Source organism: Grampus griseus, assembly GCF_964374135.1.
Source record: "Grampus griseus genome assembly, chromosome: 3".
Lineage (NCBI taxonomy): Eukaryota > Metazoa > Chordata > Mammalia > Artiodactyla > Delphinidae > Grampus > Grampus griseus.
This window is the reverse complement of record NC_139019.1, coordinates 121,696,989-121,711,210: the sequence shown is the minus strand read 5'-3', so window position 1 is coordinate 121,711,210 and position 14,222 is coordinate 121,696,989. Positions and strand designations below refer to the sequence as shown.

General features: G+C 39.1%; 1 protein-coding gene across 1 annotated transcript in view; it reads left to right on the top strand.

The window, feature by feature from the left end:
- PRELID2 (PRELI domain containing 2) overlaps nt 1-14,222 on the top strand; it is an 81,458-nt gene that overhangs the window by 14,131 nt on the left and 53,105 nt on the right. Inside the window, exons 3-4 of the mRNA XM_082651083.1 lie at nt 2,742-2,815; nt 4,346-4,506. Coding sequence (XP_082507209.1) covers nt 2,742-2,815; nt 4,346-4,506 — 235 coding nt within the window. The remainder of the gene's footprint in view (nt 1-2,741; nt 2,816-4,345; nt 4,507-14,222) is intronic.

Here is a 14,222-nt window from a genome sequence, read left to right as displayed (position 1 = left end):
AGGCTCAGCGGCCATGGCTCACGGGCCCAGCTGCTCCGCGGCATGTGGGATACTCCCGGACCGGGGCACGAACCCGTGTCCCCTGCATCGGCAGGCGGACTCTCAACCACTGCGCCACCAGGGAAGCCCTGGCCTGTTATATTTTAAACAGGTATATTAACAGGTATAGTTCTGTATTCGAGGAGACTGATAGAAAAGAGCACCCGGCATTTCCAGCAGTAGAAGGCTTGCCTTATGCTCTTGTCACTTTCTCCATTAAGAATTGATGACAGCTGTGACAGTTTACATTTTTGAACACTTAATGTGTGCCAGGCACTCTTACTTTTATTAACTTAATCCTCAGAACAATGAGGTCACATGGCTATGTCTCTTGATATATTCGTATATCATTTTATAGATGGCAAAATAGATATTACTAATAGCATGTATATGAGATGTGACTATAAAATGATTGGATTATGGAATCAAAACTGCTTAACAATATGGTTCAGTATTGACTAGAGTAGGGCTTGACAAATTATGCTTGTGTTGCCTGTTGTTGTAAATAAAGTTTTATTGGCACACAGCTATGCCCATTTGTTTATGTATTATCTGTGCTTACTTCCTTATCACAACAATAGAGTTGTGGTAACAGAGACTGTATGGCCCACAAAACCTAAAATATTAATATTTACCATCTGGCGCTTTACAGAAGATGTTTACTGACCCTCGGACTGGAGTGTAGGAGTCTTTCCTGTTCTCTGTCATTTACATCTCCGGTAGAAGCGTTTTCACTGTCAGTGTTTGAACTCGAGAGCTGGCAATGAAGGAAGGTATAATGATGCACATCATCAATGTGTAAACCTTTGAAGACACCCAGGCTCGGTCTACCATGCTCTTGAACCTTCTGAGAAAACGTATGAGATGTTCATTTCATGACCCTGAGCCATTCTCTCTGTTTGGTGAAGAGAGAACTGTCTTTGCGAGGGTATTTCCTGCACTTCCGTAACTCTGTAAATATGATTAAAAGCTGTTTTCTCAGGTACCTGCACTCGTAGGAGAAAGGTTTTATATGGCACTAGAAAAGTCTGATTTCAGGTCCTGATTTTGTTACTATCTACATGAACTAACTTCTTGGAGGCTCTATTTCTTCATCTGTTAAATGGGAAAATAATAAGAAACTGCCTTTAGGTTGTTGAGAAGATCAAATGATAGAACAATGTGCATATTTCTAAGTGGTTAATTATAATTTCTACCACTGACAGGGGCATCTTTGCCTCTGGGAGTGGCTCATCCATTTTCACTACGTGTACTGCAGACATTGGATGAGATGGCCAAAGGCATGCCAGTAGGCAGAGGAGGTGAACCCATTTCTCACCCTACCAACAACTTCTGGGCACTCAGGGTGTTTGCACTAAGGTTCAGGGCTGTTATAGCCAGAGCTTTGAGAAACTGTAGGAACATGCTGAGTCACAGTAATTCACAGTAATTCAGAGCAGAAAAACACATCAGAGTTTATATTTTTCTCTGATTTGGTTTCCTTTTTTTCTCAACTCACATTTATTGTTTTTTTTTTTTATGTCCCTAGTGCTATTCTGTAAACTTCTTTCCAAAACAGAATAGTTCCAGCCACAGGGGGTCTGCTCCCCTACGAGGGAAGAGTATGCCCAATATAATTAATAAGAGGTTTATTCAAAAAGAGTCATGTACCAAAATGTTCACTGCAGCTTTATTTACAGTAACCCAGAGATGGAAACAACCTAAGTGTCCATCATCGGATGAATGGATAAAGAAGATGTGGCACATATATACAATGGAATATTACTCAGCCATAAAAAGAAACGAAATTGAGTTATTTGTAGTGAGGTGGATGGACCTAGAGTCTGTCATACAGAGTGAAGTAAGTCAGAAAGAGAAAGACAAATACCGTATGCTAACACATATATATGGAATTTAAGAAAAAAAATGTCATGAAGAACCTAGGGATAAGACAGGAATAAAGACACAGACCTACTAGAGAATGGACTTGAGGATATAGGGAGCGGGAAGGGTAAGCTGTGACAAAGCGAGAGAGAAGCATGGACATATATACACTACCAAACGTAAAATAGATAGCTAGTGGGAAGCAGCCACATAGCTCAGGGAGATCAGCTCGGTGGTTTGTGACCACCTAGAGGGGTGGGATAGGGAGGGTGGGAGGGAGGGAGATGAAAGAGGGAAGAGATATGGGAACATATGTATATGTATAACTGATTCACTTTGTTATAAAGCAGAAACTAACACACCATTGTAAAGCAATTATACTCCAATAAAGATGTAAAAAAAAAAAAAAAAAGTTTAAATTTGTAGCCAGAAACCTGTGCTTGAAAACATGTTTGGTGCAGAAGGTGGCAGAATCAGATTCTCCATCGTTTTGTTAAAACATTCTCTTCGTTGGAGCTGAGCAGGGGGCTCACTGGCCATGGCCATTGGAGTGTTGACATTGATAGTCCTGAGCAGTGAACGATTTACGATTCTTTTGTCCTTGAATTTAGAATGTGCAGTGTGAGTGGCTAGCTATTTTATCCTTATTCCTTGCTCACAGATATTTGCAGGGATTTGGCCCAGAAAAGTGGTCAGGGATGCTGGGTTTTGAGTTAAATATTTTCTCTGGGAATTCTACATATAGAAAATTGAGATTGACATTAAAAGTTTTATTGACATTAAAACAAGAATACATTTCCGTCAGTTCTTTTTTGAGTGTAAAAATTTTCTGTTTCTAGATGTGTCAACAGGGATCATCTATAGAAAGAGGATTGCAGTCTGTCAAAATGTGGTTCCAGAAATTTTAAGGAAGGTAAATTCATTTCAAAATTTAATCAAATTTGGTGTAACGTTGGGTGTTTTCCAAATAGTCATGGAAAGAGATAGCATTTTCTGATGTGAAGGAGTGTTAGAACTTCCCCAGTTCTCCTACCTCAGAGCCCTTCTAAGGAAGAAATCTGTCTCCTGTCCAACCTCAGTTTTGACAGGTGCTACCAGAGAGAGTTTTTTTCCTGTCTGTTCTGTCTCTTTTGTGGAGGGCTCTTAGTGTACATAGAGATGGGCAACAATTATTTTAAAAGATACTTTGGACATTTTGCATGAAGTGGCCATCTTTTCTAATCTGTCCATGGTTAGATATGACTCTTAGGTAAGAATGATCAGAAGTGGGCAGATGGTAAGTATTAACTTCAGTAAGGAAGAGAAAAGCTTCAGTTTTCATTTTACTGTCAGTAAGAATGGTTTTGAGAGTATAGTGTTTTCAGCACCCTCTGTAAGTCTTTTTGTGTGTGTTTCTGTAAAGTAATGGTATTGATGATGAAATCTTCATGATAGCAAATTGTTTTCTCTCTTTGAAATCCTTGAGCACTCTGGTGATTGTTGGAAAAAGGTGAGTGAAATTTTTAATCACATTGCTTTAACCGTAGAGGGATTATTGACAAGAGTCCTTTTAGAATCATTAGGAAATAGAGGAGAGTGTCTTGCTGCGTACTTTTAAAAATGTCTCCGTCTTTTCAACCTGGAAGTGATCCTGTGTGTGATATAAAACCCACTGGGACTCCTGCCGGTTAGCTTGCAAATTGCTTTGCTGTGCTGTATGTAGAAAACATGGCAGCTTCCATCACTTTCTTACCGTGGATTAAGACTCTGTTGCTTTCTTTAGTGGAAAGAAGGCTGATATGACAATGAAAATGAACTTTCTTTTATTTTCCAGATAATAATATGTTGCAGTATGTGCAGCAAATTATTGCTGGCTTTTTCCCCAGAGTGTGTACCCTGCCTTTGCCCTGTATACATGCTTTGCATCTATTATTTAAAAAGGCATTCAACTTTGTCTTGTATCTCCATTCTTAAATAATTTAAGAACACCCTGACTTGTACAATTCTGCCTTTGTAGCTTTGCATGTTTCCTCCACCTAGGAAAGCATACATTTCTAGATATTGGGCAGAGTTTAAAATGAAGAAAATATTTTATCTGATACTGTCCTGCATGTGAGCCCATAAGTGGGCCCAATTAGAATCCGTCAATTTAAGAAGGCCATAACCAGCCCTAGAGGAGACACGAAGGAGGCGGATACTTTGCTTAGTGTTTAGCAGTTAGGGGAATCAGGCCAGGGACTATACAGGCTGTGTAAATCCTGGGCCATTTGCATATCCTTACCAACATTTAGTAAGGTCATAGTATGTTTGATTATCAAGGACTTACCGCCATTGGTGAGTCGTCATCCGTATATCAGGATCACTTGTCCTCTTAATTCCCTAAGACTAAAAGCAACTCTGGACACAGTCCTTATGTAGCTTGTTCCTCCTAAATTCAGAAAACCATCTTCTGTCTTTTGGACAGGTGAACATTTTAAAGGTACCTAATGTCCAGTTAGAAGAGGAATCATGGTTCAATCCTCAGGAAAGGAACATGGCTATAAGGAGTCACTGCCTTACGTGGACACAATATGCATCCATGAAGGAAGAGTCTGTCTTCCGGGAAAGTATAGAAAATCCAAATTGGTAAGATCACCTGTGTGTGTGTGTGTGTGTGTGTGCGCACGCGCGCATGTAGGTTGGGTGCGGGGAAGCACAAATGAGCACGCATATTAAAAAGCTATGATTCCATACTTATAACCTCTGTTTACAACTCACATAAATTATATACTATTAATTTTTAATCACACAAGTAATCAGTAAATAGATTTCCCTTTGGGGGAAAAATGACAGCCCAACTCCTTTCTGACTGTCCTATCCAATTTGGTGCCTTTTTGCCTTCTGCAGAGGCAGTGAGTGTTATCAGTGTATTGAGTATTCTTCCAGACCTTTAAGAGATACCTCTAGATACTCATAGAACCTGCATAGTATGGTTTTGATTATCTTTTTTACATACATGCTTTCATTCTGTGTAAATCATTGTGCACTTATCTTTTTTGTTTAGTAGAATGTTTCTAAACTTTATCCAGTTGATGTCTGTAAAATCTAGCTTATTCCTTTGAACTGCTGCATAGTGTTCAATCCTATCATTATACTACATTCTATTTAGCTGTTTTCCTTTTGGACAGATGTTCAGATGGTTTCTAGTTACTCTCATGTATATAAGCAGTACTGTAATATTTGTGAAGCATACCATCCTTGTATATTCTATACGTGAATGTTTCTCTAAAGGAGAATTGATTTTGTTATTGAAATATAGTTGACATACAGTATTATGTTAAAGGAGAATTTTTAGTTGTCAGGTTTATTGAGTTATTATTTACATACAAAATTTATTCTTCTTAGTGTACAATTCAATGAGTTTTGGCAAACACACACATATACAGTTGTGTAACCATTGCCACAATCAAGCTACAGAACACTTCAGGTAGATTTTAAAGAGCTATATGCCGGGATAATTCCATGAGGAAAGAGTATTCTTTTCAACAAATGGTGCTGGCACAATTGCATATCCACATTCAAAAGAACGAAGATGGACCTCTATCTCACACCAAATACAAAATTAACTCAAAATGGATCAAAGAACTAAATGAAAGAGTTAAGACTATAAAACTATTAGGAAAAAACGTAGGTGTAAGTCTATGCGATCTTGGATAAGGCAGTAGTTTCTTAGATATGACACCAAAAGCCCAAGCAACAAAAGAAAAAAATAGGTAAAATTGACTTCATCAAAATGAAAAACTTTTGTGCTTCAAAGGACACAGTCAAGAAGGTGAAAAGACAGCCCAACAAATGGGAGAAACTATTCGCAAACTGTATAACTGATAAGGGTTTAGTATCTAGCATATGTAAAAGACTGTTACAACTCAGTAATAAAAAGACAACCCAGTTAATAAAGGGGCAAGGCATTTGAGTAGATATTTATCCAGAAAGGTATACAGATGACCAATAAGTACATGAAAAGATGCTCAACATCTTTAGTGTTTCGGAAAATGCAAATTGAAACCACTTTGAGATACCGCTTCAAACCTGCCAGGATGGCTGTAATAAAAAAGAGACACAGTAACAAGCGTTGGAAAGGATGTGGAGAAATTGGAACCCTCGCACACTGCTGGTGGGAATGTAAATGGTGCAGCTGCTGTGGAAAACGGTTTTTCAGTGCCTCAAACAGTTAAATGTAGAGTTACCACTTGACCCAGCAATTCTACATTGTATTGAAAAAATCCACAAAAATTTGCAGGAATGTTCATAGCCCCATTATTTGTAATAGGCAGAATGTGGAAACAAGCCAAATGTCCTTCATCTGATGAATATATAACCAAATGTGGTATATCCATACAATGGAATATTATTCAGCCATAAAAAGAAATGGAGCAATGATTCATGTTACAATGTGGATGAAGCTTGAACACACTGTTTTCAGCGAAAGAAGCCAGTTACAAAAGACCATATATTGTTTGAGTCAGTTGATTTGAAATGTCCGTAACAGGCAGATCCATAGGGACAGAAAGTAGATTAGTGGTTGCCATGGGCAAGGAGGACAGGAGAAGAGGGAGTGAACTGCTGATGGGTATGGAATTTCTCTTTGGGGTGATGAAAATATCCTGGAACTAGCGTTGATGGTTGCACACCTCTGAAAATACTAAGACCACTGAACTGTATACCTTAAAGGGGTGAATTTCATGGTATATGAATTATTCCTCGATAAAAGAAAGTTATGTGGCTGGTTCTCAGGACATGCATCTTTTAAGTTTATACAGATTCTGTCACCAATATATTAATAAGTTAATTTGCACTCTCAGCAGCAACACATGAAAGCTCATTTCCTACAATATTGCCAGGACTTAATATTAACATACTTTTTTATTTTTGCCAGTGTAATGGGTGAGAATGATTAATTCCTTTGAAATAGGTTTACAAACAAAAGCAAACTCTAACAAGCACCACATGTTAATAGTGATTATTGCTGTGAACTGTGATTTCAGAGGATAATTTACTGTATGTTTTTCTGTTCTATATGGTTTGAGATTTTTATTTACCTGTCATTTTAAGGGACATAAAGCCCTCAAACCCAAGTAACTAAAAATCAGAAATCTAAAATCCGTCTGAAGCCCCATCACTTGTTCAAATCATTTCTGCTCCCCATAATTTTGGTCCTATAGTGATAATTCTAGAATGTTCCAGCAGCACACTGGGTGAATATGAATGCCAAGTCTTATTAGCGTCTGAGGTAGGCTTGCTCTGAACCACCCACTAGCTTTTTTCTTCTTAGTCTCCCACATGTCAAGAGCTTCACATAGAACATAGATGTTTAGGATTAACTATAAAAGTTGTGGGTAAAGAATAGAGCTTTTCTTCTTTTTTTGTAGAAGTAGTAAAAGGACAGAATTGGCTGATTTTATGCAAAAAGCACAGAAGTCTTTCATATACCTCATTTTAGCCTCATTTTATCAGCTACCTGGGCTGTCGGCTGGTCTGAAAAGCAGTACTAAACCTTCATCAGTTCTTTGTAAAATAATAACTGTCCTGGAGAATCCAAGAAAATGTCCTGCAGGACCTTTTTCCATTGTGTGTTTTTAAAATTATTTTTTAAATAGTCATTCTGATTTTGGAAAAAATGTTAAATGTATCTTGTAAAAAACACTAAATTCAGGGAAAAAAGAAGCAATTTTCATCATCTAACAATAGTGTCTGTTTACATAACTTTCTTGGTCCAATCCTAATGGCATTTAGATTGTTTCTGATTTTTCGCTATTATGAAGAATGCTGTGATGAGATCCCTATGATTACATATATCCTCACTTATTCAATGACCTTTTAAGGTCGATGGGACAGGTGGGATTTCTGGGTCAATTCAAGGGTTATGTGCATTTTATATTTTGATGCATATTACCAGATTCCTCTGTAAAAAAGTTCGACCAAATACACCTTTTCCTTTCTTTGGTTTGTTATGTTCCTGTCCTCTGCAAAACACTCTCTTTTTAATGATTGACACAGCAGGCCAGTATTTATTGACTCCTATTATGTCAAGGTCAAAGCTAGATCCTTCACCTGAGGTGTTTTGAAGCTAAGGTTAAATAACTTCCCCACTATGTGACCCCACCTTGAGCAAAGTGGTGACACAGGAATATGGACATTTTTAAAGGATGGACTGAATCTCAAGCTGTAGGTTGCTTTGGATTCCAGGTTATGGAGAATGGGTTTTGTTCTTCTGGCAACAAGCAGTCACACAAAGGTTTCTGAGCAGGGGGTGATGTAATGACAGCTGTGATTTAGGCTCTGGGAAACATGTTTTCTTAGGTCTTGACATGGATTTAGAAAGGCATTTTAGGTGGACATTCTAAATGAGTGGGGAATCTTGGGGGGACATGAAAGAAAGGACCCATTATTATTTCCATTCCCCTCCTTTGCAGGGAATGTGAGAGTAAGGGCTATCGGCTGCACCCAGAAGAGGAAATATGGACAATCTTTTTTTAAAGAAAAAAAAATGCTGTCACGGCTGCTGAGTCTAAAATTAGACCTTCAAGCTGTGTGTTGGTTAGCAGGTGTGGATGTGTGACGGGAAACCAGATGTCATTCTGTCCCTGTGCGTGACCCGTCGGCTCAGTGCAGGGATGGCCTGAAATGGGTTTCCCGTAGAATCTGGCCAAGCCTTGATCTGTGTCTCTTTACTAGATCCAGTTTTGGCTTTCTGCTGACGTCTCTGCAGTTGTGGCACCTTCTTGGGCAAGAGCTCCTTCGGTCTTTCTCTGTCTGTGTATCACACAGCTGGGTATTTCTAATGTGCTTTCTTCCTTTATTAACTTCATTGGGCATTTTTTCTCTGCAGTTTTTATGGAATGGAGTTTACATCCTTTTCAGAAGCTAGAGTGATGTGATGTTTTGCACTCATCTCAGATTTTCCAGAGTCCAGCTTGGCACTCCATGCCTCAGAGACGTCCTCCTATATTAGTTCTGTCCCTTCTCCTATACCCATCAGGCCACCTTCCACAGCAAATTACAGACACCCTGACTCAGGTGATTCCAGCCATCACTTATTTATGTTTACTAGGTGCCAGCCTCTGTTCTAAGTGCTTGATATATGTATGTATTTGTGTATATATGAGTTTATATATATAAATTCATTTAATTCTCATAGCAACCCTATGAGGTTGGAACTATGATTATGCCCATTTTACAACTTGAGGCTTAGAGAAGTTAAGTAACTTATACTAGCTAAGATGGCCAGTAAGTGTCAGAGTCAGATTCAAACCCCAGGTGGTTTGGCTGCAGAATCTATGCTGCTGGCAATGACGCTGTCCTTCCTCTTAGTAAGGAGCTCTATTATCTCATAACCAAGTGGGGTACAGTTTCATAGTTGTTCTTTCGGCTCCACCTTTCCCTGTGTATCCGATTTTTTTTTTCAAGTTTGTTTAGCTCATGGCTGCCAGCAGCAGCTAGGGTAGCACACATACTTGTCCTCATTTAGTGAGGGAAAGAGACCTGTGAGAGTGAGAGAACCCATCCCAACCAAGAGGGAAAAGGCCTTTCCCTGAATCTCTTTGCGACAGCCTCAGTCACCTGCTACCTCGTGGACCAGTAAGAGTGATCAGAGGATGATACCGGCTGACTGGCCCTCACCAGTCAGGATCCGCCCCTAGAGCTGGGGGTGGGATCCCTTCCCTCTGAAACACATGGGCTGCATGGGAGAGGGATGGGCACCTGGACACAAACACCACTAGAGTATAGTAAGAAGGACCACTGCATACTGGTTTTCCTCTTCAACATGGTACCCATTGTCTTTGTTATGCTTTGGAAGTGATAAACACTACAGCAAGTGAATACAGGGATATCTCTGTACCAGTCATCGGGCCTCCCAAGGGACAGGAACCAGGAACTAAGGCAGTCTCACAGTCTCTTGTCTTTCCATACCTAGCTCAATTGTCCAAAATACAGATCTACTTCATTACACAGGCAGCCTGGCTCCTCCAGGCCCGTGCAGGGTCTCTCCTGTCCTGTGTCACGGTAACTGACTAGATTCTGGGGTTAGAAACCACCTCTGAAACTAAAATTATATGCCCTGGCACAATTTATTCCTCTTCTCTAAGCCTCAGTGTTCTCATCTGTATGATGGGGATGATATCCGTACCTTGGAGGGCTGTTGTGAGAATCAAATGAGTTGGTACATGCAGAGAGCTTAGAGCAGCACCTGCCCATAGTGGTCAATAAATGTTATTGCTCAACATCGTGACTTACTGTTGCTATCATCCTCATCTTCTTAAAAATTCACATGACTTTTGATTCTAATCCTAAGCATGTGCTATTTTAATACAGAAACAGTGTTTATGGTTATTTCCATCACGCCGCAGGGAGATGTTCCACGTTGTGGTTTTGCATTCCCCTGGTTCACCGTCTCTGGGGGTATGAGCTCCTCAGTTCGAGAGTCATGGGAGTAGGAACACTTCTCTGTTAGTTCCAGAGTGAGGTCAAAGTGCTGGAGAGCATAGCCTGCAGGGCATGGATTGAATTCTCCTGGATTTGGGGTTCTCGGCACCTGCTATGACCAGGGCTGCTGTAGACCCAGGACTGACACGCGCAGTGCTCTGAGGAACTGACTGGGTTTCCAGAATCAGAGACGCTGGGGGCGAGGCACAGCATGGCCTTGGGACACTTGGGCCAAAGCAGAGAATAGAAAAATGAATCTTAATCTGAAATAAAAAAAATCAGAAGTCAGCTCTCGAGGAAACGTGCTTTATTTTTCTTTCTTTATTTATGTATTTGGCTGTGCCACATGGCCTGCGGGATCTTCCCTGACCAGGGATCGAACCCCAGTCCGCTGCATTGGGAGCACTGAGTCTTAACCAATGGACTGCAAGGGAAGTCCTCTGCTTTGTTTATTATGTAGAGTAGGATACAAGCATTTACTCTTGGAAGTGGGGAAAGGAGTGCACTATTTTAGATTTTTCAGAATGAAAAGTCATGATTTCTGCCCTCTGAACATTACTTTCCAAGATAAACGTATTAATTTCTTACTCTTCTGCGTTTGCTTCTAGACATTTTAATTTTTAAAAATTTTTAAACATCTTTACTGGCGTATAATTGCTTTACAATGGTGTGTTAGTTTCTGCTTTATAACAAAGTGAATCAGCTCTACATATACATATATCCCCATATCTCTTCCCTCTTGTGTCTCCCTCCCTCCCACCCTCCCTATCCCACCCATCTAGGTGGTCACAAAGCACTGAGCTGATATCCCTGTGCTATGCGGCTGCTTCCCACTAGCTATCTATTTTACATTTGGTAGTGTATATATGTCCATGTCACTCTCTCACTTCGCCCCAGCTTACCCTTACCCCTCCCTGTGTCCTCAAGTCCGTTCGCTAGTGGGTCTGCGTCTTTATTCACATCCTGCCTCTAGGTTCTTCATGACCACTTTTTTTTTTTTTTTTAGATTCCATATATATGTGTTAGCATAGGGTATTTGTTTTTCTCTTTCTGACTTGCTTCACTCTGTATGACAGACTCTAGGTCCATCCACCTCACTATAAATAACTCAATTTCGTTTCTTTTTATGACTGGGTAATATTTCATTGTATATATGTGCCACATCTTCTTTTTCCATTCATCTGTCGATGGACACTTAGGTTGCTTCCATGTCCTGGCTGTTGTAAATAGAGCTGCAGTGAACATTTTGGTACATGACTCTTTTTGTATTATGGTTTTCTCAGGGTATATGCCCAGTAGTGGGATTGCTGGGTCATATGGTAGTTCTATTTTAGTTTTTTAAGGAACCTCCATACTGTTCTCCATAGTGGCTGTATCAATTTACATTCCCACCAACAGTGCAAGAGTGTTCCCTTTTCTCCACATCCTCTCCATCATTTATTGTTTGTAGATTTTTTGATGATGGTTATTCTGACTGGTGTGAGGTCATATCTCATTGTAGTTTTGATTTGCATTTCTCTAATGATTAATGATGTTGAGCATTCTTTCATGTGTTTATTGGCAATCTGTATATCTTCTTTGGAGAAATATCTATTTAGGTCTTCTGCCCATTTTTAGATTGGGTTGTTTGTTTTGTTGATATTGAGCTGCATAAGCTGCTTGTAGATTTTGGAGATTAATCCTTTGTCAGTTGCTTCATTTGCAAATAGCTTCTCACATTTTGAGAGTTGTCTTTTGGTCTTGTTTATGGTTTCCTTTGCTGTGCAAAAGTTTTTAAGTTTCATTAGGTCCCGTTCGTTTATTTTTGTTTTTATTTCCATTTCTCTAGGAGGTGGGTCAAAAAGGATCTTTCTGTGATTTATGTCATAGAGTGTTCTGCCTATGTTTTCCTCCAAGACTTTTACAGTGTCTGGCCTTATATTTAGGTCTTTAATCCATTTTGAGTTTATTTTTGTGTATGGTGTTAGGGAGCATTCTAATTTCATTCTTTTACATGTAGCTGTCCAGTTTTCCCAGCACCAGTTATTGAAGAGGCTGTCTTTTCTCCATTGTATATTCTTGCCTCCTTAATCAAAAATAAGTTGACCATATGTGTGTGGGTTTACCTCTGGGCTTTCTGTCCTGTTCCATTGATCTGTATTTCTGTTTTTGTGCCAGTACCATACTGTCTTGATTACTGTAGCTTTGTAGTATAGTCTGAAGTCAGGGAGCCTGACTCCTCCAGCTCCATTTTTCGTTCTCAAGATTGCTTTGACTATTCGGGGTCTTTTGTGTTTCCATACAAATTGTGAAATTTTTTGTTCTAGTTCTGTGAAAAATGCCATTGCTAGTTTGATAGGGATTGCATTGAATCTGTAGATTGCTTTGGGTAGTAGAGTCATTTTCACAATGTTGATTCTTCCAATCCAAGAACATGGTATATCTCTCCATCTATTTGTATCATCTTTAATTTCTTTCATCAGTGTCTTATTGTTTTCTGTATACAGGTCTTTTGTCTCCTTACGTAGGTTTATTCCTAGATATTTTATTCTTTTTGTTACAGTGGTAAATGGGAGTGTTTTCTTAATTTCTCTTTCAGATTTTTCATCATTAATGTATAGGAATGCAAGAGATTTACATGCATTAATTTTGTATCCTGCTACTTTACCAAATTCATTGATTAGCTCTAGTAGTTTTTTGGTAGCATCTTTAGGATTTTCTATGTATAGTATCTTGTCATCTGTGAACAGTGACAGCTTTACTTCTTCTTTTCTGATTTGGATTCCTTTTATTTCTTTTTCTTCTCTGATTGCTGTGGCTAAAACTTCCAAAACAATGTTAAATAGTAGTGGTGAGAGTGGGCAACCTTGTCCTGTTCCTGATGTTAGTGGAAATGGTTTCAGTTTTTCACCATTGAGGACGATGTTGGCTGTGGGTTTGTCATATATGGCCTGTATTATGTTGAGGAAAGTTCTCTCTATCCCTACTTTCTGGAGGGTTTTTATCATAAATGGGTGTTGAATTTTGTCCACAGCTTTTTCTGTATCTACTGAGATGATCATGTGGTTTTTATTCTTCAGTTTGTTAATATGGTGTATCACATTGATTGATGTGCATATATTGAAGAATCCTTGCATTCCTGGGATAAACCCCACTTGATCATGGTGTATGATCCTTTTAATGTGCTGTTGGATTCTGTTTGCTAGTATTTTGTTGACGAGTTTTGCATCTGTGTTCGTCAGTGATATTGGCCTGTAGTTTTCTTTCTTTGTGACATCTTTGTCTGGTTTTGGTATCACGCTGATGGTGGCCTCATAGAATGAGTTTGGGAGTGTTCCTCCCTCTGCTATGTTTTGGAAGAGTTTGAGAAGGATAGGTGTTAGCTCTTCTCTAAATGTTTGATAGAATTCGCTTGTGAAGCCATCAGTTCCTGGGGTTTTGTTTGTTGGAAGGTTTTTAATCACAGTTTCAATTTCAGTGCTTGTGATTGGTCTGTTTATATTTTCTTTTTCTTCCTGGTTCAGTCTTGGAAGGTTGTACTTTTTAAGAATTTGTCCATTTCTTCCAGGCTGTCCATTTTATTGGAATATAGTTGCTTGTAGTAATCGTTCACGATCCTTTGTATTTCTGCAGCGTCAGCTGTTACTTCTCCTTTTTCATTTCTAATTCTATTGATTTGAGTCTTCTCCCTTTTTTTCTTGATGAGTCAGGCTAATGGTTTATCAATTTTGTTTATCTTCTTAAAGAACCAGGTTTTAGTTTTATTGATGTTTGCTCTCGTTTCCTTCATTTCTTTTTCATTTATTTCTGGTGTGATCTTTATGATTTCTTCTTTCTGCTAACTTTGGGTTTTTTTGTTCTTCTTTCTCTAATTGCTTTAGGTGTAAAGTTAGGTTGTT